Source organism: Stenella coeruleoalba (genome assembly GCF_951394435.1).
Source record: "Stenella coeruleoalba genome assembly, chromosome: 12".
Taxonomy (NCBI): domain Eukaryota; kingdom Metazoa; phylum Chordata; class Mammalia; order Artiodactyla; family Delphinidae; genus Stenella; species Stenella coeruleoalba.
This window is the reverse complement of record NC_137158.1, coordinates 8,207,960-8,230,143: the sequence shown is the minus strand read 5'-3', so window position 1 is coordinate 8,230,143 and position 22,184 is coordinate 8,207,960. Positions and strand designations below refer to the sequence as shown.

The 22,184-nt window shown below is 37.9% G+C and overlaps 1 protein-coding gene across 1 annotated transcript in view; it reads left to right on the top strand.

The window, feature by feature from the left end:
* Positions 1-22,184, top strand: part of LMBRD1 (LMBR1 domain containing 1) — a 115,428-nt gene that overhangs the window by 46,340 nt on the left and 46,904 nt on the right. The window contains exons 6-9 of the mRNA XM_079938603.1: positions 3,887-3,975; positions 6,423-6,496; positions 15,703-15,828; positions 20,574-20,726. Coding sequence (XP_079794729.1) covers positions 3,887-3,975; positions 6,423-6,496; positions 15,703-15,828; positions 20,574-20,726 — 442 coding nt within the window. The remainder of the gene's footprint in view (positions 1-3,886; positions 3,976-6,422; positions 6,497-15,702; positions 15,829-20,573; positions 20,727-22,184) is intronic.

Sequence of the window (22,184 nt, the reverse complement as noted above, 5' to 3'; positions counted from 1 at the left end):
ACAAGCCCCCAAAGTCTTAACCCAGCATCCAGTCGGAGTCCTAAGTCTCATCTAAACATCATCTAGATCCGGTATGGGTGAGACTGATTCCTCCTGAGTCAGAATTCTTCCCCAGCAGTGACCCTGTGCAACTGGACAAGTTATGTGCTTCCAAGATACAAGGTGGGACAGGCATAGGATAGGCATTTCCATTCTAAAAGGGAGAAATTGGAAAGAAAAAGCGATGGGAGCCAAGCAGTTTCAAAACCTAGCAAGGCAAATTCCCTCCGACCTTAAGGCTCAAGACTAAGCATCTTGGATGGGTGCTCTGCCCTGCAGGCCCCTGAGGGGCAGGTCACTGCCATGGCCCTAGGCAGCGGCCCCGCCCGCCCCCTTGATTCTGGGTGTGGGTCCTGCCCTCTTGACTCTGCAGCAGCTCCCTGGCAGCTAAAGCTGAGTGGAGGGCGGGGGGTACCCTGTCCTCTGAAGTTGAGGAGGAAACAGCCTTGCCCCCTTGGGGCAGTAGAAGTGGCAGCCCTGGTGATAACTGAATTGCCTTTGGGGTCGTTCTTGGGTTTTCTTGAAAGATAAAGCATGTTCTCAGCTAAATAACTATCACCCTGTCCTGTAGAATCCCCAGAGTCTCATAGCCTTCCTTTATTTTGTCTCATCTCTGTTCCCTTAGTTTAAGTTGGCCATGTCTCTGCTAGTGTCACCCGAAAGGCCCTGTATCCAAGTACCGTTCCCATTGGGGGTTAGCGCTTCAACATAGCAGTTTTGGGGGAAGGGGACACAGTTGAGTCTGTAACATATGGTAACTGAGAGACTGAAGTTAGCATGGAATAGTTAAAGAATGATATGAAAAGTACAATGTAAATTTAAATCCTCCCTCCCTCGGTACAAAAAAAAAAAAAGGTTACGATGTGACATTTCAGGTGTTTGTGGTGGCAAGTGACAGACCGTGACCTTAGCCACATAGGTGGACTCTGGGTCTTACAGTGTTTAAGACGTTGCGTTTTATCCTGCTGAGCAACTGAAAGGCAGGGCAGATGTGTATGTGTTGGTGTGTGAACGCGGGAAAGCAAATACGTGTGAATTGGTTCTAACACTGAAGGACGCGTCAAAAGGGGCATTTGGGAGTTGGTCAGGGAGTGAAATATAAATGGTAGCTGGGAAGGCCACTTAGTGACCACTGTCATAGTTCAGGTGAGAGGTGAGGGCCTGAACCAGAGTAGTCACGGAGAGCAGAGGGGAAGAAACAGGCTATTTGGAAGGTAAATAGGACTTGGCATTTGAGTGTAGGAGGTGAAAATCTTACTTTCAGTTCTGCTGAATTCATCATTTCAGTTCCATATCCACTGAAATTCATTAGCCTTTCCTTTGTCTCTTCCTGAAGAGATAATCTGTGTTAAGCTAATTCACTCAGTCAGATGGGATGTAAAATATTTTTTCTAAGCAGTTTTACTATTGTTAAGAGCCTAAGGGAAATTTATAATCTCACAAGATTCTGGTTCTTATCTTGGTCTAGCATTGTGTGTCTTTGAAAGCTGAGGTTCTCTGTATCCAGTTTTTTGAGAGGGATTGAGATGAAGAAAGTATCTGTACCTTTCTACCACACAGATCACATTACACTCTCGGTTACTTGAGGACCGTCACCATTTGGTAAAGGCCTGAGCATCTTACAACTGCTGCCTCCCCTTCAAAATGACTCTGGCTGTGGTCCGTCTGGCTGAAGCGGCCTCTGCATCTGTTAGGAGGTGCTCCCGGCAGGTCTTTGTCTGCGGGGCTGGTATTTGGCCGTGAACACTGCTTGGGCCCTTCTGGTTGTTAAAAGGTTGAAATGCTCCGCCTTCCTGAGTCTCTTACCTCACCCTCAGCCCAGTCAAAGGGTAAAGCCCGGTTTAGCAGGGTCTTCAGGACCAAGGCCAGTGTTGGTTGATTGGTTAGTGCCTTTGCCATATTGGTTGTTAAATGTTTTGAGTATTATTGCCCAGGACATATAGACATATTTAGTTGTGACTCATTTGAATTCTGCTGCTGGATGTTACTCTTAGCTTATGAGAAGGTACTTTATGTCTGTTTCTTGGATTACACAGCACTGGTGGCCAGGTGGCTGAGGAGCCTGCTCTGGGTTTGTGCTTTTGCTCCTCCCTCTAGTTGTGCCTAAAATAGTAGTGCTGAGATGTCAGTGCTCTGCTGGATTGCTTCAGAGTAAGTATTTTCCTGAAGTCGTTCTGACCGTCGTTTGGGCCATTTAACATTTTATTCTTCTTCTTATTATTATTATTTTTAATTTTTTGGTCATGTCAAGTTTCCTCTGGTGTTACTCTTCATTAAATATTTGAACTGCTCAGGAGCCCTGCTCAGCCGCTAGAACATGAAAGTGTCAAGATGGAGAGAGCTAATTGCTTTTCTTCTACCACTGGACAGAACGTGTGATTACCTAAAACTGACATAGATACTGAATGTTCTAAGTAGGAATGCTATTTTTAGGTATTTGTGACATGTATTTCTATTTCAATAGACTTTAGGTGATATTTTATACAACATAGAAGTTTTTCCCCATATTCACAGAAGTGGTTATTCCAACTAACAAGTTCAAAATATACTTTTCAAAAAAACAAGAAAATATATATATATGTCTCTGGAAAAAACTGTTCAAATAAAATAGAGGGATATTACATAGGTAGTTTTTTCTTGCTTGATTTATATTTTTGTTTAAATGCTGATATATAAGTCAATATCATTGTAGAAGTATAATATGCAAGAGTTTGTTTTTTGATTCCACCCTCTGCTTTTATTTAATTGTTTTTGATTTTATAACCAGGGCAGCAAATAATGAGCCCTTTACATTTATTGCTCTATCCCTGTGAGTAATCACTTTTCTTTCTAAAAGTAGTGAGAAGTAAATCTCCAAGATTGAGAAGAGTGTAGTAAACTGATGTCAGTGCAAATAGTTAGAAATTTAAATAACCTCATGACATGTCTGATGATTCATCTTTTTATAAGAATAAAAAGTATCGGTAGTACCAAGGAGTAAAGGTTTTTGAAATTTTAAAAAATTAGAATACTTTGTTTTACTTGCTTACATTATCAGGGCAGGTACTTAAATATATTGGTGAACTCATGCAGTATTTCTTCATCACAAAAAAGGATAGATGTTACTCCTTTGCTTACAATTAAAATTAGGTTGGAAAGGAGGTAGTATTAGAGTTACTTCTTACATTCCTGTTTGATTCTCCATATATACAATCTAAGGGATACTGAGCCCTCTACTTTAGTCTCTTGTCTTCTTGCTTCTGAGCTAGATAATAAAGCACCTGTCTGTCTTTTTCTCTCAGCTGTCGATTGAAAAATAAATAGAAATTACTTACTTTCATTATGTATATTAGGTAGAATCTTGAAGGATACAGAAAAATACTAAGAAGAAAGTAAAAAGCACCCCTGATTCTACAATGAGATATTTACTGCTGATTCTGGTGTATTTCCTTTCTGTTCTTTTTTATGCATATAAATATACTGAAATCATAACTTAATATTTACATTCTGTTCTCCTGATTTAACAAAGGAATTCTTAACCTGTTTTGTGCTGTGGACCTTTTTGACCATCTTGAGCCTATGGCTCCTTCTCAAAATAGTTTTAAATGCAAAAGATAAAATAAGCAGGATTACAAAGGAAACTATGCTGAATACAGTAATCAAGCCATTAAAACAAATCTGTGATATGGTAAACACATAGATAAGCAACTTCTCAGCACCTCTCTGTACTTGGTGCAGATTTGATTTGCTAATTCTTTTGAGGGGAAAGTTGATCTTGGTTTAAAAACTTACTAAAAATTGAGTTTCAGGTCATTTTATTTGACCTCTTGTCCTTAAGACCATTAAAGAGTTATTTTCTCCTTCATAGTGCTTTTGTTCCATTGAATCTTCCCGATAACAAAAATTCTACAGAGTGGGAAAAGGTGAAGTTCCTGTTTGAAGAACTTGGAAGTAGTCGTAAGTATTCTTTTAAAAAATAAAATCCATAATAATTCATATTTCATGACTCTTGAAACTTTTTTCATAAGTAGTCTATTTTTACACTGTTAAAAATTTAACTTCATGATTCTTTTAACCTGTGGTTAAAAGGATGTTAGACAAATTAGGAACTTTGTGTTGCTGAGACTTCTAGCCATCTAGCCAGAAGTCTCTTGACTTCTTCATAAAATTACCATGTTGAAAATACAATGTAATCTTCAAAGTATTTTAGCGGTAAAGGTCTTATAATTTCTATGTGGTCTTTAATTCACTTAGGATAATATAGAATAATATGTTAAAGAAATGTGTTAGATATTCTGGTGTTTATTTTTAATTTTTAACTGAGAGAACCCTATATTGCTCTTTGATCGTGATTAAGTAATCTTTTTGTGGAATATAAATTACAGAGGTTTTATGTAGATGAAATAATAGTTTATTATAAATTTACCTCACCAAAAGTTCTAAGTTTTCCTTCTCTTAATCAACATGACCTTGGTTTTTAGAGAGGAACAAAAAAGCAGGTTTAGGAAGTTAGCTTAAGAAAGTTGCTTAATCATTGAAAAATATAGTTGGTGTTAGAAACTGATATCAAATAAGAGTGTGTATTTTATTACTGAGAATTTCATGTGCCTTTGAACTATTTTCAAAGAAAGCTAGAGAACTTATTTTATAAACATTATGCTGAAAATTCGTATTGCTTTTGTATTTATTCTTTTTATTAGGTACTGTACGTTCTTTGATCAGCACTTTCTCTTTACCCAGATATAATATTAAATGATGGTTAAATTAGGTCTTGGAGTCTTTGCTGTACAACTTCTTAATTTTCTTGCTTTCCACTTAAGATTTCATCTTGTAAATTGTGGTCCATTAATATCTTGCTGATACCAGCAAGAATACGGATAGCGGGTCTGGCATATACTGATACTGCATGTCAGGATTTATGTACCTGAGCCTGTTGCTGAGAAATAAATTGCTTCTTTTCCTGCAGTTAACTCCTTCAGGTCTCTTTAGTAGCTACTCTTCTGCCCTAAACATTATCCTGTAAGTTTTGCTAGTCTTTGAGTGTTAGCATAACTTGAATCAATGATTATAATAGGTAGCATTACTGTATTTGCTGTAATCTCCTTAGTCGTAACATTTAAAAAACCTCACATCTTAAACACCATATTTTATAGTACATTTTGCTTATCACTTTTAGTAATATCAACGTTTAGATTAGCCAGATATCTTAGCAGAACACTCCACTTTATCAGTTCTAGGATGCATATTTGTATACATTTTCATATCTCTGATTTTGTGATGTATTTTATAAGTGGAGGTACCTTAAAATGGTTATCAGCCAAGTGCCAGACCTCTCCTAGTTGTATGAATACTTTCTGTTGATACTTCTAGTAAGATCAAGAAAGTAACAGCACCAATGGTCTTTGATTTAATAAAATGTATTACAGTTAAAAAAATTAAGGCTTAAAAATTTGTCTCTGACAAAAAAATTTGTCTCAAGTTTCTGAACTTGTTAATAATATGCTCTCTCTAAGTGTTATATTTTAAAACTGAGACGTGAGTTTTAATAGGATGGGTCATTCTGTTATTATTTAGTATTGATATATTAAATTAATTAAAAACTTATATTTGGTTCCACAGTACCTGCATTTAAACTAGATCAATACAGGTCCAATAGAACCTGTATTAAAACTAGAACAATTAATATTACTCCAATTTAAGAATATTCACATTTGCATATTTCATTGTATTATCTGGTATGTTTATTTGGAAGTGTCACTCTCACTACTCACTCATTGGCCTTCCTTTAAAAAGTTTCCTAAATCTAACTTGTTAGCATAGTATTCCTGTTTTGGTATTATGTTTGAATTTATTTTCTGTTTGTTTGCCTCTCCCCCCCTCACTAAGGGAGCATGCTAGCTCCTTTCAAGTTAAAGAGGGAAGTAAACTCTTTACTATTTTAGTTCTAGGCTAAGTTTTAAAAACTTACTTGAAATTTAAGAACAGAGGAACTAGGAGTTTGAGTGGAGAGGGAAGATAGGGCCAAGGTCAGTGGCATTCCTATCATGTTATTTCTCGAGGGCTGCCTTTGAGAAAGGCCAGGGCATTTTTTTGGCCAACTTTTGAGCATCTAGTATTTGCTGATTTCTTTTTAGGCTCAATAATTAAGCAGTAGTTTCCCTCTTTAATTTTAAGAGGTGAAAGAAAGAAAGTGTTAGTCTGAAAGATCTTTAACAAATCCATTTATGAAGAGCTATTTAAAAGCTCCTTTCCACTTGGAGTTAGCACTTCAAGATGGGGTAATGCATATTGGGTTTATTCCTTTGGAATGTGTAAGAAACCCAATTTTTATATTTCTGTTGATTTGTTGAATATAAACATTTGAATAGCTGTACATTTTTAACAGTGTTTTTCCTCTTTTGCAGATGGTTTAGCTGCCTTGTCATTTTCCATTAGTTCTCTGACCCTGATTGGAATGTTGGCAGCTATAATCTACACAGTAAGTATAATGGTAATAATTGAGTTAAAATTAAAGAACCACTTTATGATGCAGTTTTGTTACCTTATTGGTATGTTCAATTTAGCTCTGTTTTCCTGTTTAATATCTAGTACTTTCTTCATTTTTCTTGAGAGGAGGGTAGATTTTTAACTACTTGGTCATAATCATTTTATCTGTATTTGTGAAATTTAACATTCAGAAACAAACTTTATAACTTGTGAACCTTGAAGTGGTTATATACTATGCAATAATAGATTTAGTGATTTATAAGCATATTAGAACTCTGAACCATAGATCAGTACCTGTTATGGATTCAGTAGATTTATCCTATATGGGGATATAGGGCTTTTAAAATCAGATATTTTACATCACTTGATATTTCTCTAGTATAAAGAACCTAATCTTATACTCTCAGAGACTTTGATTTTTTTTTTTCCGGTCTCTCTGGGAATGGTACGATATGACTTATAATAGCCTGACAAACTTGCGTGCAGAGTGCTTTTTGAGTTTTTTGCTCAAATTATAGAGGAAAAGCAAGTAAAAATGCTTCTTACTTGCCTCCCAAAAGAGAGTTGTGCAGGAAGCTTTAAATTATATGGAACCTTTTTCAGATTAATGGAGTTTATGTTTAGAGCATTCTTGATTGATACAAAGATGAAAAGTGCTGGTTATAAAGAGAACATTTTGGGTATTGTTCCAGTGTCTCCCTTTAAACATAAAAGAAATGGGCTGTTAGTGTGATAGCAGAATCTGGTTTTGTTGCATAATCATTCAAGTGTCATAATGTATAATAAAAGAAGTCTAAACTCACGCATTTTAGTATCTTTCAGGTGCTTGAGTATTCAGTTTTATTATTCATTGCCATTTTTGCTTTTTTCATGTATTACTACACAAGGAATATATTGGTGGGTAACTATCTTCCCATCTCAGAGAATATATATACTACGTGTGAACGGTCTTTCAGGAAACATTCACAGGTTAATAACACACGAGGAATTAGACCTGGACTCTAATTGCTATTCTGTGACTGATATGTATGCTGATCTTGGGTTTGTCTTTTACCCTTCGTGGGTCAGTGTTTTCCCCATTAGATGGGAATAAAAAAATGCCTCTTAGGGATTTTTGAAGGTCAAACGATACTTTTTGTAAAAGTGCTTCGAGAAGTATAGGGAGATGAGGATATAACAGTCAGTGAAAGATGAGTCAGGAGAAGGGAACAGAAAAAGAGGAAACCAACATGTAAGGTCATCCTCAGGAACCGTAAAGGGTATGCGACTTTACCCTGCTTGTAGCTTGTAGTCTGCTGCAGTGCCCTGGATGTTGGTCAGAGGTGCAAGACTTCTGGTCAGAGAAGAACCTTCTGTTGCACAGCAATGGCAGCAGCCACGGGAGCGCGTTGTCTTGCGCCCGTCTCCTGAGTCCCGACTCCCATGGGGCGACATGAAGAGCGCCCATCGAGACTGTCACCAAGCTGAGGACCGTTGAGTGCAGGGAGGCCGAGTCTTCATTGACGGACAGGAAGCGTGCCTGCTCTCGCTCCAGAGGAACGCTGTCTTGGTCTTCCCAGGCTGTTTGCTGCACAAGCATTCTTGGAAAGACAGCACAGAAGAGAAAAGGGCAGTTAGTGCCTGGCTTGCAAGATGCGCAGAAATGAGAGGCCCGTGGAGCATTGTCTTCGGACGGCCGAGGGGTGGGCGCTGTGAACGTGCTCACACAGCGCAGTGTAGGGCACAGGCAGTAGTGACAGGTCGGGAGTAGTTCCTCTGACCTTTGAGCAGAGACCTGAGTGAGATGGAAGGACAGCCAGCCACGAGGGGAGGTGAGTGCAGGAGTCCTGGGGTGAGCACCCTGTGCTGTGCTCAGTTAGCAGGAGGCAAAGCTGGCGTGTGGGAGCTCAGGTGACTGGGGAGGGTGGTGAGCGTGGATGAGGGCATGTTTTCTAGCGCCTCGTGGACCGTGGTTAGGGTTTTGGATTTCATTCCGACTGAGATTAGAAGCTACTGGAAGCTTCTAAATGGAAAGTAATAGGATCTGACTAACATTTTAACAGTATTACTCCGGTGGGTCTGAATTCAGTAAGCTCTGGGGCTGATGAGTGGGAGTGGGGAAAATGTGTGAAATTATTAAAACTCTTTGAAAGAGAGCTTCCCTGTAGGAACGATATTGTAAAGATAAATATTTCAAGCTAATATAGTTTATATTCCAATGGAAACTGTGAAAATTATCATTTATGCAATGAAACCAAATATAATAATCATACTGACTTAGTTAAGATAGCCTTAGAAGAGCTTTACTTTTTCTGGAATGCAGAGGGCTGGGCTGAAGGCCATTGATAAAACAATCAGAGGACCTGATGGCGGGAACCAGAAAGACACGATGCTGAGTAGGTAGGAGGGGTCACCAAAGGCCTGAGCCCAAGGGGCAGGGTCCAGTGTTATAGGCACCAGGTGAGACTGCCTAGGGGTTACCTACCTAGGGGTTACCTACCTAGGGGTTACCATGTGTGTTTTCTTTAAGTAGCATAAGCAGTACCGTTAGGATCCTTGGGGGAGAGGCTTAAATGTGGGTCCCTGTTAAGTCAGTGGGTCTCTTGAACTACTTTCCCATCTAAAGTGGGAGTAATATTTAGTAAGGTTGTGAGGACTTAATGAAACAATTCATCAGGTCTTGGAATCTGTTGGCCACTCAATCAGTAATCACTAGGAGCTCAAACTGTTGAATATTCAGTTTCATGTGGTTCAAGCTACAGATTCCACCGCTTTCCTCTCACAGTGAAAGTAAACCAGGTGTTAACAGCAGTTGTGTCATGGTCAGTGAGAATGTGGATTATGAAAAGGTGAGTAAGTCAAAGAGTTACTCTTGGGTGTGTGGATAGACAGATAAACATCATGTAAATAGCACTGCAGAATGTGCTCAGAACTGGGTGGAAGAATGGTTTGCTACCAAACCACAGTCTCGCCAGTTTTACTACCTATGTGGGGTAGAGAAGACCCTGGTTAAGGGGGAGCGTGGTATGCATAGCTGAAGACTAGCCGTGAGTGTGAGTCTTCATGTAAAATGTAATTACTGAGTCCTAGCTTCCCCATCTGAGAAATGGGCCAATAATACTTATTCAGACTTTATTAAAAACTAATTGAGGGCTTCCCTGGTGGCACAGTGGTTGAGAGTCCGCCTGCCGATGCGGGGGACGCAGGTTCATGCCCCGGTCCGGGAAGATCCCACATGCCGCGGAGCGGCTGGGCCCGTGAGCCATGGCCGCTGAGCCTGCGCGTCCAGAGCCTGTGCTCCGCAACGGGAGAGGCCACAGCAGTGAGAGGCCCGCGTACCGCAAAAGACAAACAAACAAAACAACAAAAATACTAGTTGAAAATCAACTGTTTATTGATAAGTGGTTTTATTATTGGTAGGTGGCTAATGGTACTAATTATCATATTTGCTTGTGAAAGCAAAGTTTCCTCCTAAGTAGTTAGGGAAAACTCAAGAATTGGAGCAGAACGTGAATGAGGGTATAATAGATATGCATGGGGAATAGAAGAGGTTTAGTTTTAATATGTACCGAAAGTGGGAAGTTAATGCTTAGAGAACTTTGACCCTGAGTACAAGGAATTAATTACTAAAGGTAAGATTATGTCTGTTATTGAATCTGTAGCTATCAGTATTGAGACTACAGAAGTTTTTGTAATGTATGTGTCAGTTGAATGTGAATTTCTTAGGTATGCGTTGTTTAGTTTAGAAACTAGTTGATAATTTAAATTTTACCAAGATTATATCCACTGTACCACATCTCAAGGAATAGCCAAATAATTGGGCACTCAATTTTAGGAGAAGAATGTCAAATGACATGTTATCTTGCCTGTTGTTTTCAGCTTAATTGAAAGGGAATCTGCTACTTTTTAAATTAAAAACAAACAAACAAACCTCTAGACACAAACATTTATGCAGATATTTTAATATTTTGGTGCCACCAAGTGGGGAAGTGTTGAATAGTGCTGTTTTCATACAATATGTATCATGTGGACCACTGAAGTGCCTGTAAAGACAGCGGCTACTGAACTTTTTGTTATGTACACTTACCAGTAAAAAAAATTGAACATGTCTTCCAGGAGTTTATGAATTATATATACATATTTATGCTAATAAATATATTTACTATAAATGTAGACTAATGTATTAAAGAAAACTAGAGTGCTAAATTAAGGATTTGAAAACAGAAATAAATAGAGCAGTGGTTCTCAATACTCTTTGAAGACAGAACTCCACTTTAAAAATTAAATTTCTCAGCCTTCTATGTGAGAGTATGCTTCGTTGAGTCTGTGACCTGATTTGTAAGATGCACCTTATGTACCACTGTAAGGAAAAGGCCCTGCCCATGCTCTCTAGTCATTTATAGTTTTTGTTTTATATTAATGAGAGAAGTGTTTTAGCCTTACCTACGTAAAAAAAAAAAAAAAAAAAAAAAAGTCATATCAATCTTCCGCATACAAGATAAGGAAAATATAAGTGAAATAAGTTGTAAAGGTATTTCTAAAACTTCGCATTTGGAATGTGAGTCTTCTGAATCACTTTTTTGAATTGGCTGTTTATGTCCATGTTTCACTCCACAGGGTTGTTTTAGGCTCTCAAGAGAATTGATGCTAACAGCTTTTCTTGGGTGCTCCATTCTTGTCTCTGGGATGTTCTTTGAAGCTGCTAACACACCTGTTTAAGCTGTTTTTGTTGTTATTTCTTCTTTTGCTACCTAAGTAGCAAAGTACAAAATGTCTTCTACTTTGGTCATCTTCCTTTCTTAAGCTTATAAAGCCTTTGATTATTGCTTTGCAAAAAAATATAGAATCATGCTCATTGTTCCAGTTAATTTTTGCTTCACTGCTTGCTCCTTTGTTCTGTCTTTCCTTACACATTAACTTTTTGCTTCGATGTCAAATCGTAGCACTATCTTATAAGACGTGGTAAGTGGCAGTTAAACTCAAGAGTTGTACCAAGAATGCAGGTAACTCCACTGGAGAAGTAACTATAATGTAACCAACTATGACCAAATCTGTGAATGTGCAGGTAATGACAACTACGTCATGACTTCTGCCTAGCCAGTGTTTGTAAGATGCATCCAAATTTCACTGATGATAAATGTGAATAAATACATGTGTATTTTAGAATCGATGAATATTTAAAAGGGAAATCTTCATTGAATACACATTAAGTGAGTTGTTTCCTTAGTCATGACAGCATCCGTGTCCTTGAATAATAGGTGTTATAAGTATATGCAGGACATATATTCAGTTTACAGGCAGTGCTTGGCGCTGACCTTTCTAATCCAAGGCTAATAGGTTGGAAACTCATCCTTCACAGAAGAGAGAGGTGCAGGGAAAAGTGCTGTTCTTATAGGGGCAAGAAGGTATTAGAAATGTTTGTAGTTTGTATATATTCTTTCAAAACATTTGGCTTTTAAAATACAGGTGGTGATTTATTCTTGGAAGTTGAAACAAATAAAATTGGAAGCAATTATGGCTGACCTGGAAGCATTTTAAATGATATGATCTCTTTAGCCTTGTTGATTTTCTGGTAATTCACTAGAGGGCAGTAGTAAGCAATAAAAGTTTTGTGTTTCTGAAAAATGATAGCCTTCATACATTTTTTTCAAAGAAATCTGAGGTTAAATTCAAAAGATCCTTGTTTAAAGATCTTAAAGTTGTAGTGATTAAATATTTTGTGTACTGTGTTATGTCAAGTTTATCTTAATCTAAATACTATACTTAAAATTCCTGATAATCATTGAAATTTAAGCATGTAATCCAAAAATAAGCTAAAAGCTAGGTAGCCAAAACAATGATTACTTTCTTGTTCTCTTCAGACAATTAATAATTCACAAAAAGATGTTGTATTCTGGTCCCATGTTACCACAAGGTGTTAACCAAGGACATGTTTTTATTTTCTAAAATTTTTACTTTAAACTGTTTATTTAAGCTATAGGAATGCAGTTTAACTCTTCGAATAAATGTGTAAATTCCATGTAAGGAAATAAGTTCATGTGAATAAAGGGCACTGAAAAAATTTTTTTTGTTTGAATATTATTTTCTTAGAGAAGTTATTTTATTAATTGAACACGTTTGTTCTTGGAATAAAGGTAGGTAAAAGAAGAATTGAGACCTAGTCCTTACATACAAAACAGTCTACTGCAGTTATTACTAGTCTGGCTGAGAAATCTATATTGTTAACGAACTTTCCACATGATTCTGATTAGCTAAGTTTGGCAGATCTAGTGATAAAACAGACATGCAGACAAATAATGCCCAGTGTTCTGTACTACAATTGAGCTATAAGCAAGGCACATTTACAAATCAAGGAAGGTTTCTCAGATGCGGTGTAATTAAGCTGAGACCTGAAGGGCACTGGGCTGGGCTAATGAGGTAGGGTGAGACGTGGGTGTTGCAGATGAGGCACCGCATGTACACAGGTGTGGATGCGGAAACTGCAGTGACTGAGGAGCAGTGAACCATTTAGAGGCATGAGGTTGGGTGGTAGGGATCAGGTCACGAAGGGCTTCGTAGGCCAGGATTAGATAGTGGCGTCTGTTCACAGGACTAGTAACTGTACCTCTCATTGGAAAAAAAAAAAATTGTAAAGTGACATTTTCAAACAGTCGTTCATGAAATTCTGATACATACAGAAGGAGGTGAACAGAGTAGTGTGGCTCTGGCTGAAGCAGCAGCAGCAGACCGACGCTCCCTGCTTCTTGTCTCCTGTGTGGTCTTGATGGCCCCGATGCAGAATCCTGGGGACTGCCGCTAGAGCACGTGGTCCTGAGGAATCTCAGTGGATGCTCATCAGAGGAATGACATAATCTGACATGAGGGTTAGAGCAAGATCACTTTGGAAACAGTGTAAAGGATGGATTTGTAGGAAGTGAGACCAGCAGACCAGTGAGGAGAATTTAGATGACCTTGTCTTTGACAGTAAACTCTTAAGTAGTGGCCACATTTTTCGTGCTGACTGGAGTACAGATTCCTTGGGAAATAATTGGGCTGTCCAAAAAGTTTGTTCAGGTTTTCCCATAACATCGTATGGAAAAACCCAAACGAACTTTTTGGCCAACCCAATAGTATTGAGTTCTGAGGTTAGTATATTTAGAGACCCAGATCCATCAAGCAGAATAGCAAGATTTGGGATAAAATAAGCCTAGTTCGGGTGGTTGGAAAGACAGGAAAATATACTTGGGCATAAACTGGGTTTAGCAAAATCATGTTGCCCTGGCAGTTGGTTGTAAAAAGCAACGTGGACTTGTGGCAAAATGATATGTGCGTGTGGAGAGTCGGTGAATAATCATCATGTAATGCTGTATGCTCATCAGAGTCTTAAAGTGCTATGTTACTTTTCTCCATTACCGTTTAAAAGGTGTGGAACTACTAACAACAGATAGGTCAGAGTGGTAATAGGGTTAGGGCACTCCTACAAGGGAAGGGTAACCACCTCTGGGACACCTTGGCTTCCATACGCTTTTTCACATTTTACATTTTCAGTAGTTTGAGGATATAAAATTTACTGTTAAAAAAGTAAACCTGATGATGTTTTTCCTTTTTATATTTTACCAAGGTCATTAGGAGTATAAGTTAGATAAGAATTTAGTTAGTTAGAAGAAAATTATTCTACTCTGTCCAAATTATATTTTCTTCTAATACAAATAGAACCTTTCCCCAACCTCTCCTTGTTGTTTTTGTTTTCGGATGATGGGGAAATCATGAGAACATTAACTTATGTTTTAACAATATTTAAAATGCAAGATTTTAAGTATCTCTCCTTTAGAAAATGCAAGGATTTGCATATTAGGTAATAATTTCAGCTAGTTAATTATCTAAATACAACATGCTATATAGAGTTGATACTACCTGATAGAACTGGTTGATTTCTGGGATTTCCTTTTAATCATGTTCTTTGTTCCTATTCTCCCTTAATTTAAAAACAACCCTGATGTGTCAGAATTTATGCTTCCCTATATGAATTGTGGTTTAATCAATGTCTAAAGGAGACTCAGTGAGAATATTGAAGTGATTAAAATCGACACTAAACATATTTGAGATCATCCTGGGAGTTGACAGCCAGGTAGCAGAGAGCATGAGAGAAAATATGCAGGATTACTCAGGATATTTTAGAGTTCAGGGTTAAGCCTAAGAGGTAGCGTTTATCACTTCTGCCCACATTCATTGCTTGAGCTCAGTCTCATGGCCCCGCCTAGCTTCAGGGAGGCTGGCTGAAGTGGTTTGGCTGTGTTCTCAGGAAGAAAGTGGAAGGATCTGAATACATGATGTGTCTACTTTAGAGCCCGTTGCTGCAACCAAGAGGTGGTAGTTGTCAGTTTTGCTTCTAAGGATTTAAGGTCAGTAACGATTTTGAATAATGGCCACATGGCAGTTGCCATTGAGTGTTTTTAATAGTTACAATAAAATTTCACATTTGGGACTGGCTAATATAGAATTGGGTAATAGAAAATAATAGGTTTATTTTTAATGCCCATTAATATTTTAGAATTTCTTGTAAGAATTATATTTAAAATACTTAGTGAAAAGACTGTAAATATTTAGAACTTACAAATAAACTACATACAGATCATTGGTATGCTAATCAAATAACATGTATGTTAAAATACTTACATTTTACTACGGGTTTACTATATACACTTGGATAAAATTGGGTTTTTCCATAGAAAATAATTTTATAAATTGTTTCTACTGATTCATACTATCTTAACCCCTGATTAGCCTGAAATTGTGAGTTATTACTTTGATAAAGTATTATATTTCCATTAATTTTATAACTTGTCCTTTGAAAAATAGATATTACCTATTCTAGGAATAGTATTACAGACGTAACTCTATGTAACTAAATATGAAATAAACAGAATTATGAGGCAATATAATCATGATTCACTCCCATATCCTCTGTTCTTCAGTGACTGTCCCCTTCACAACTGCTTACTCATTTTGTTGTTACTTAAAAGGACATTTTTTACCTGAAAATTCTGTATAATATGTTTAAAATAGTATGACTAGGGAATTCCGTGGTGGTTCAGTGGATAGGACTTGGCGCTCTCACTGCCAGGGGACCAGGTTTGATCCCTGGTTGGGGAACTAAGACCCCGCAAGCCTCGTGGCACAGCCAAAAAATAAATGAAATAAAACAGTATTACCAGAACGTGTTTTCCTTTGTTCTTTCAGGCCTATGGCATGTCGGCCTTGCCTCTAAATCTGATCAAAGGCACTAGAAGCGCTGCTTACGAACGTCTAGAAAACACTGAAGACATTGAGGAAGTGGAGCAGCACATCCAAACGATTAAATCGAAGGTGACTTGATGTTTTATTGTAACCGGGGAGCGTAAAAGTACTTTGTCTTCGAGCTGCTCTGTGTTGTGACTTAGACATTGCTAAGCCCATATTTTGACATTGTTTGAGTTTTTGTTCAACGTGTCCTTAAAGAACCCTATTTTTAAAAAATTGTCTTCTGTGAAATGTAGGACACTGACAGTGTGAGAATTTCTATCAGTGTTCTAACAACTGAAACACAAAAGTTCTACTTGTGTATGATGAAGACCTTGCTAGTTCCCAGGTATGCTGATTCCATGTGTAATATCAGATTTCACTGTATCACTTACGTTAAAGTTTTATGTACTGGTTGAATAAGATAAGATTACGTGTAACCACTTGCCAATTAAATGTACTTCTAAAAACACAATCAAGTTTTTCTTCCTCTGTCACCTTCAAGTAACAGATAAATCTTATTTATAGAACATAGGAAAAAATGGAAAGTTTTCTGAATTATTCTATTAAACTATCATAATCCTGAGACAGAAACCAGATGGTAATAGCACACCAAAAAGAAAACTGTTTACTGGGCTCTCTTATGAAAGTACAGGCAAATAATTTAATATAAATTAAAATGTTAGCAATTCAAAAACTATGCTGTAATAAGAGAATATTTCATAATTATAAAATTAGGTTTATCCCAGGATGGCGAGGATGATATGTTAGAAAATAAAGTAGTTTAATATATTGAGAATAAATGAGAAACATAAACATCTTAATAGATGCCAAAGAGTATTTGGTAAGAGTCAATTTGTAGTTAACGATGTTTAGAGAAAATTCTTACCAAATTGGAAGAAAAGAAGTTGTTTAGCAAAGGAAGCCTACCATGAGCATCGTACCTAATGAAAGAAACATTCTCACTAAAGGCACGTATACGACAGGGATGTTCGTATTCTATTCCTAGTCAGATAGAAAAGAACGTAGGGGTAACTGTGGAAGGGAGAGGAGAGAAGAGGGGAAGTAACTTCTGTTATTTGCAGATAGCCTCTACCAAGAAAATCTAAAAGAACCAACTGGCAAATTAATAGACCTAACAAGAGTTCATCAAGGTGTCCAGATACAAATGTACAGGATCATTCACCAGGTGGAGGATGTAATAGAAAATGACCTCATTTCCAATAACTGTGAACTATAGAATAATAAGAAATGTCAGAATCTTCCTGGTGGAAATTACAAACTTTATTGAAATACATAATAGAAGACTGAAATAAATAGAGAACTTCATCCATTCCTACTTGGGAAGATTCAATATTGTAGAGACGACAGTTTTTATACATTTAGGTGGAAATTCAATACAGTCTATAAAAGATAAAAAATGAAATCTTTATAAACCTCCTACCATATACTAAACAAATTCAGAATTTAAATCCAGTGTAACATTTACAAAACATTAGGAGAAAGTGAAAATCAAATTTTATTTTGGTATGTAGAAGACCTTTCTAAATAAGACTCAGAACTCGAGTGCAAATTGAGCAACTGGTGAGCTTTAAATTTTTATGTTTTTAAATTTATGTACCAAAAAAAGTGGCACCAAAAAGGAATTTAAAGAACCAACGATAATTTGAGAGGAAATAATCTGCAATATAGCTGATATATGCTGAGCATCTTTAAGTGAAGAAGAAAAAAAGACAAGAAATACATAGAAATAATGAACAAAAGACCTAAATAGACAGTTTACTGAAGGAGAAATTAAACTCTTCAGTGAAAATACGAAGTGATGCTTCAGCTCATTAGTAATGAGTAGGTTGAGTAAGATCCCAGTTTGTGTGGGACCTGAGGAGTTTTCCAGAACATGAAGGGACTTTTATTGCTAAAACCAGGATGGCTGGTAATTTGAGCAACTCAGTATTTTTTTATCCTTTAGAAGTCTTTAAATTTTTTACCTTCGTCAGGGGTTGATAAGAATTTGGGGATAGGAATACTGTTTGAGGGAATATAAAATATACAGCTTTTAAAAGAAAACTGAATGTTGTCAGGTGCGCCTGTACACACAAATGCACAAACAACGTACCTTTTAATAATTAAATTTTAATCCAGCAGGTGTCTAGGAGCCTGTCTCACTGGATTGTACGTATGCGCTTGTACCCAGGTGAATAAGGATATTCATGTCCCTGCCCCCTCAAAAAAGAAAATAATCTAAATGTTCAAAAATAAGGTATTCGTTAAATTAAAATATCATGGTATAATGTGCTGTGCAGTGATGAAAAGGAATGAGGTAGATTTATGTAGCTTAGAGAATGTATCTTATGAAATTAAGTTACACTTTCTCAGTTTAAATTCTGGCTCTCCTGATTATGTAGGTAATATCTGTGGGCCTTATTTTCCTCATCTAATAAATGAATAAAATGCTGTTATCGGGCTTCCCTGGTGGTGCAGTGGTTGGGAGTCCGCTTGCCGATGCAGGGGACGCGGGTTCGTGCCCCGGACCGGGAGGATCCCACATGCCGCAGAGCGGCTGGGTCTGAGCCATGGCCACTGAGCCTGTGCGTCTGGAGCCTGTGCTCCACAAGGGGAGAGGCCACAGCAATGAGAGGCCCGCATACCGCAAAAAAAAAAGAAAAAAAAAAAATGCTGTTATCAACCTCAGAGTTTTATTTGGAAGATTTAAGGAGAATAAGGCACAGGAAATGTTACCTATTATGTAAAACAAAAAACATAAGTATGTTTACACAGAGGGACACATGTAGACACATAGATATGCATGGTCTCTGTGACAGCGATAACCACAGAAGAGGGGGTGGTCGTTGGGGACCGTGGGAGGGGCAGCTTTCACGTTTTACTGTTTTTCCAACAAAGGATATTGTTTATATGCTGTGTAACTTCCTTTTTTTTTTTCAAATGAAATAATTGGTTGACTGCTGGGTGTCTCTCCTGGTGTCTGTCTGACCACAGTTCTTCTTACTTTGGTTTAGACAGTTGGTACAGCAGAGCGGGCCTCCATTCATCCCACTGATGCTTTGGCAAATGGGCAGATAATTTGAGTGTGTTTTCAGTGGACCCTTAAATCAGCTTACTAAAAAATTATTTTCCTGAAATAGGGAACGCCAGCAGTGAAATAAATCTACCTTGTTGGTATCCTTTTGATATTAGAATGGCAGTTTTGAGAAAAATTGTGTAGTTAAGATATAAAGTACCACACGCTTGAAGTATCGTGGCCTGGATCTGTCTTCTGGAGGGAGATGTCTTATTCCTCTGGTCTTCAGAAAATACCCTTCTGTAAGGGATACAATTTGATAATAACCAGTGTACCTAAAGCAGTGAAGATAGTTAAATAATAATAATAGCCCCATGTATGCAAAGTATGGTCTCTGGACCAGTAGCATCAGCATCTCCTGGGAATTTGGCAGAAATGCAAATTCCGGGCCCCACCCGGGACCTAACTAAGTCGTGTTCTCTCGGGGGAGGGTCTAGAAACCTGCGTTGAACGGACCCTCCCGTTGATTGTTATGCATGTGACGTTTGGGAAGCAACACTATCAGGAACAGAGCATTGCAGTGCCGTCTTGTGGAGAGGTCGCTGTGACCCTGACATCCCCTTATGAAAGGGTATCTGGGCTGTCTGCCCGGACAAGAAATACATAGAAATAATGAACAATGCGTGTGTCCCTTATTCCACATTGATGCTGCTCTGGGCTGTGCTGCAGAGCACTGGCCGGCGTGTCCCCCAGCATCCTATTTAAACCTTGATAGGGATTTTAACACTCTAATTATTAACGCTTTTACAGTTTAAAAACGTCCCGGGAATTCCCTGGCAGTCCAGTAGTTAGGACTCAACTCTGTCACTGCTGAGGGCCTGGGGGTTCAATCCCTGGTTGGGAAACTAAGATCCCACAAGCCGCATGGCCTGGCCAAAAACTTAAAAAAAAAAAAAAAAAAGAAAGAAAAATGTTGTCCCGTGTAAATATTTTCCTGGTCCTTCAATAAAAGCAAACAAATATATATTTCACCTTTTTAGTATTTAGCAGTTGTCTTGTTATTGTGGTTTATTATTGTACCGAGTTGAAGACACTTGTTGGCAGGGGGGAGTTCGAATGGGAAAGTGTCACTTGGACGCCACAGAAAGGTACTGCTCATGGTTACAGTAAATATCATATGAAAATAGATGAGAATTATCTGTCAGGTAGGCCAGCCGAAGAAAACATAACTCATTTGCAAATGTAAATAGAGAATAAGAAAGCGCTGGCTCTTAGCGATTGTTATAAAAACCTGTGCACACCGCATACGAGTACTGCATCACTCTGCTGGTGTTTGAGTCAGGGGCTGAGAAGCCTCAGCTCAGATACACTGTAACACAGTCACTCGACCAAAAGGAGAGAGAACGTAGGACCGGATATGTTAAGACAAGGGATAGGATGAGGAATTTGGAGATGAAGGAGAATAACTGAGCAAAGAACATAAAGTGCCTCATAAAAAGGATGTTTTTAAAAATATTTATCTGTCTCCACATGACTTTACCATATACGGTATTTGGAAAACGGGATCAAGAGGACGTCCAGCATTAAACGTACACACATTCACATCGCATTCTGACACTGATCTGGGTTCAGAGATGTGTATTGTCACATAGAAGTTGTTGGGTTCTTTTTTTTTTTTTCCAATTTGTAAATTTGCCAAAGGAGTCAAATCGAGCCAAAAAAATTTGTGTTGCCTGATCTGCTAAATCTGGTGGGTACTTTATAAAGACCTTAATGATAAAAAAAAACTTTTATTTTGTTCTGTTATTTGCAGAGCAAAGATGGTCGACCTTTGCCAGCAAGGGATAAACGCGCCTTAAAACAACTTGAAGAAAGGTTACGAACACTTAGGAAAAGAGAGAGGCACTTAGAATTCATAGAAAATAGCTGGTGGACTAAATTCTGTGGTGCCCTGCGTCCCCTGAAGGTAAGTGGGGTTTTACAAAACTATGCTGTCACTCATCCAGGTTTCTGTAGTACCTCTCAGAGAGGCTGAGTTCTCCTTGTGAGGCACTGCAGCGTGGAACTTAAGAGCATGGGTTTCGCAGTTAAAATCATCTGGTTTTAAATCACAGCTCTGATATTTGGTAGTTTGGGCAAGGAACGTAACCTCTCTGAGCTTCATTTACTCATGTGTCATGTAAGTACTACAACAGAGGTTTGGGGGGATTGAAATTAAAATGTAGGTAAGTAATGTGGTATTCTCCTGGTTTTACAAGGTTGTACTTTTCTATAGGAGATCTGGGACCCATATTAGACCTTTCTCAGATAGGCAGATTTCAATATTCAGATTGAAAATTTCAATAGAATTTGCTTCACTGTGAGGTGGCATGTTTCTGAAAGTATGTAAAAGTATTATTTAAGATGGAAAACCATTAATTTCCCTTTTTTTTTAAAACCATCATTAGCTAGCCTTGAATTCTTCAGACTGTGGTCTTCCTCTTATAATTCAAAAGGAAATGAGGAAATGCACTGACTGCTTACCCTAAAAAGCTTCTCTTTTGAAAGACTTCTTCAAAAACATACCATAATCAGTTAGATCTACTGTGTATCACTTTTAAACCTTTCTTAAGACTCACCTCGGTCCCTTTTGCCAAGGTGATTGTCTTCATAGCACCAAAGGTATGAAGAAACCCTGCTCACCCCTTAACTTAATTCTAAATTGTTCATATAGCTTCTTTATAAATATTTATAACTTGGTCACTAACATTAGCTGCCTTGTTTCAAAAGTGCTTTGTGCCATTTCACTGTACCTGTGTTTAGAGGGACTTTCAAATCAGCTTTATTAAGTGTGCAGATTGATTTCGCCAAATGTAGGCATGTAGGTATAGAAGATCTACATCACTACAGAAAGCTACTTTCTGTCTTCCCCTGTGCCACTGAGCTCAGACTCCAGCCACCCACTGATGGCCTTCTGTCATTGAGGTTTACTTCTATGTGTTCTGGGGAGTCATGGCATATATAGGCTTTTGTCTGGCTTCTTTGCTCAGCACAGTGCTTTTGAGATACCATGCATGTTACTGCATTTCTTTTCAGTGGTTCATTTTGTTTTCTTGCTGAGTAGTATTCCAGTGTGTCTGTATCACAATTTGTTTATCCACTCACCTGTTAGTGGGGATTCGAGTTGTTTCCAGTTTGAGGCTATTATGATTAATGCTGATGTGAACATTGTGTACAAATCTTTGTGTAGACATCTACACATTCATTCATTTTTCTTGAGTAAATGCCTAGGAGTAGAATTGCCGGGTCTAATGTTTAATATACATTTCACTTTATAATAAGTGAAGTATTTTTCAAAGTGGTTGCACCATTCTGCATTCCCACAGCAGCATGAGATTTCCAGTTGCTTCACATCCTTGTCAACTCATATCATAACTGTGATGTG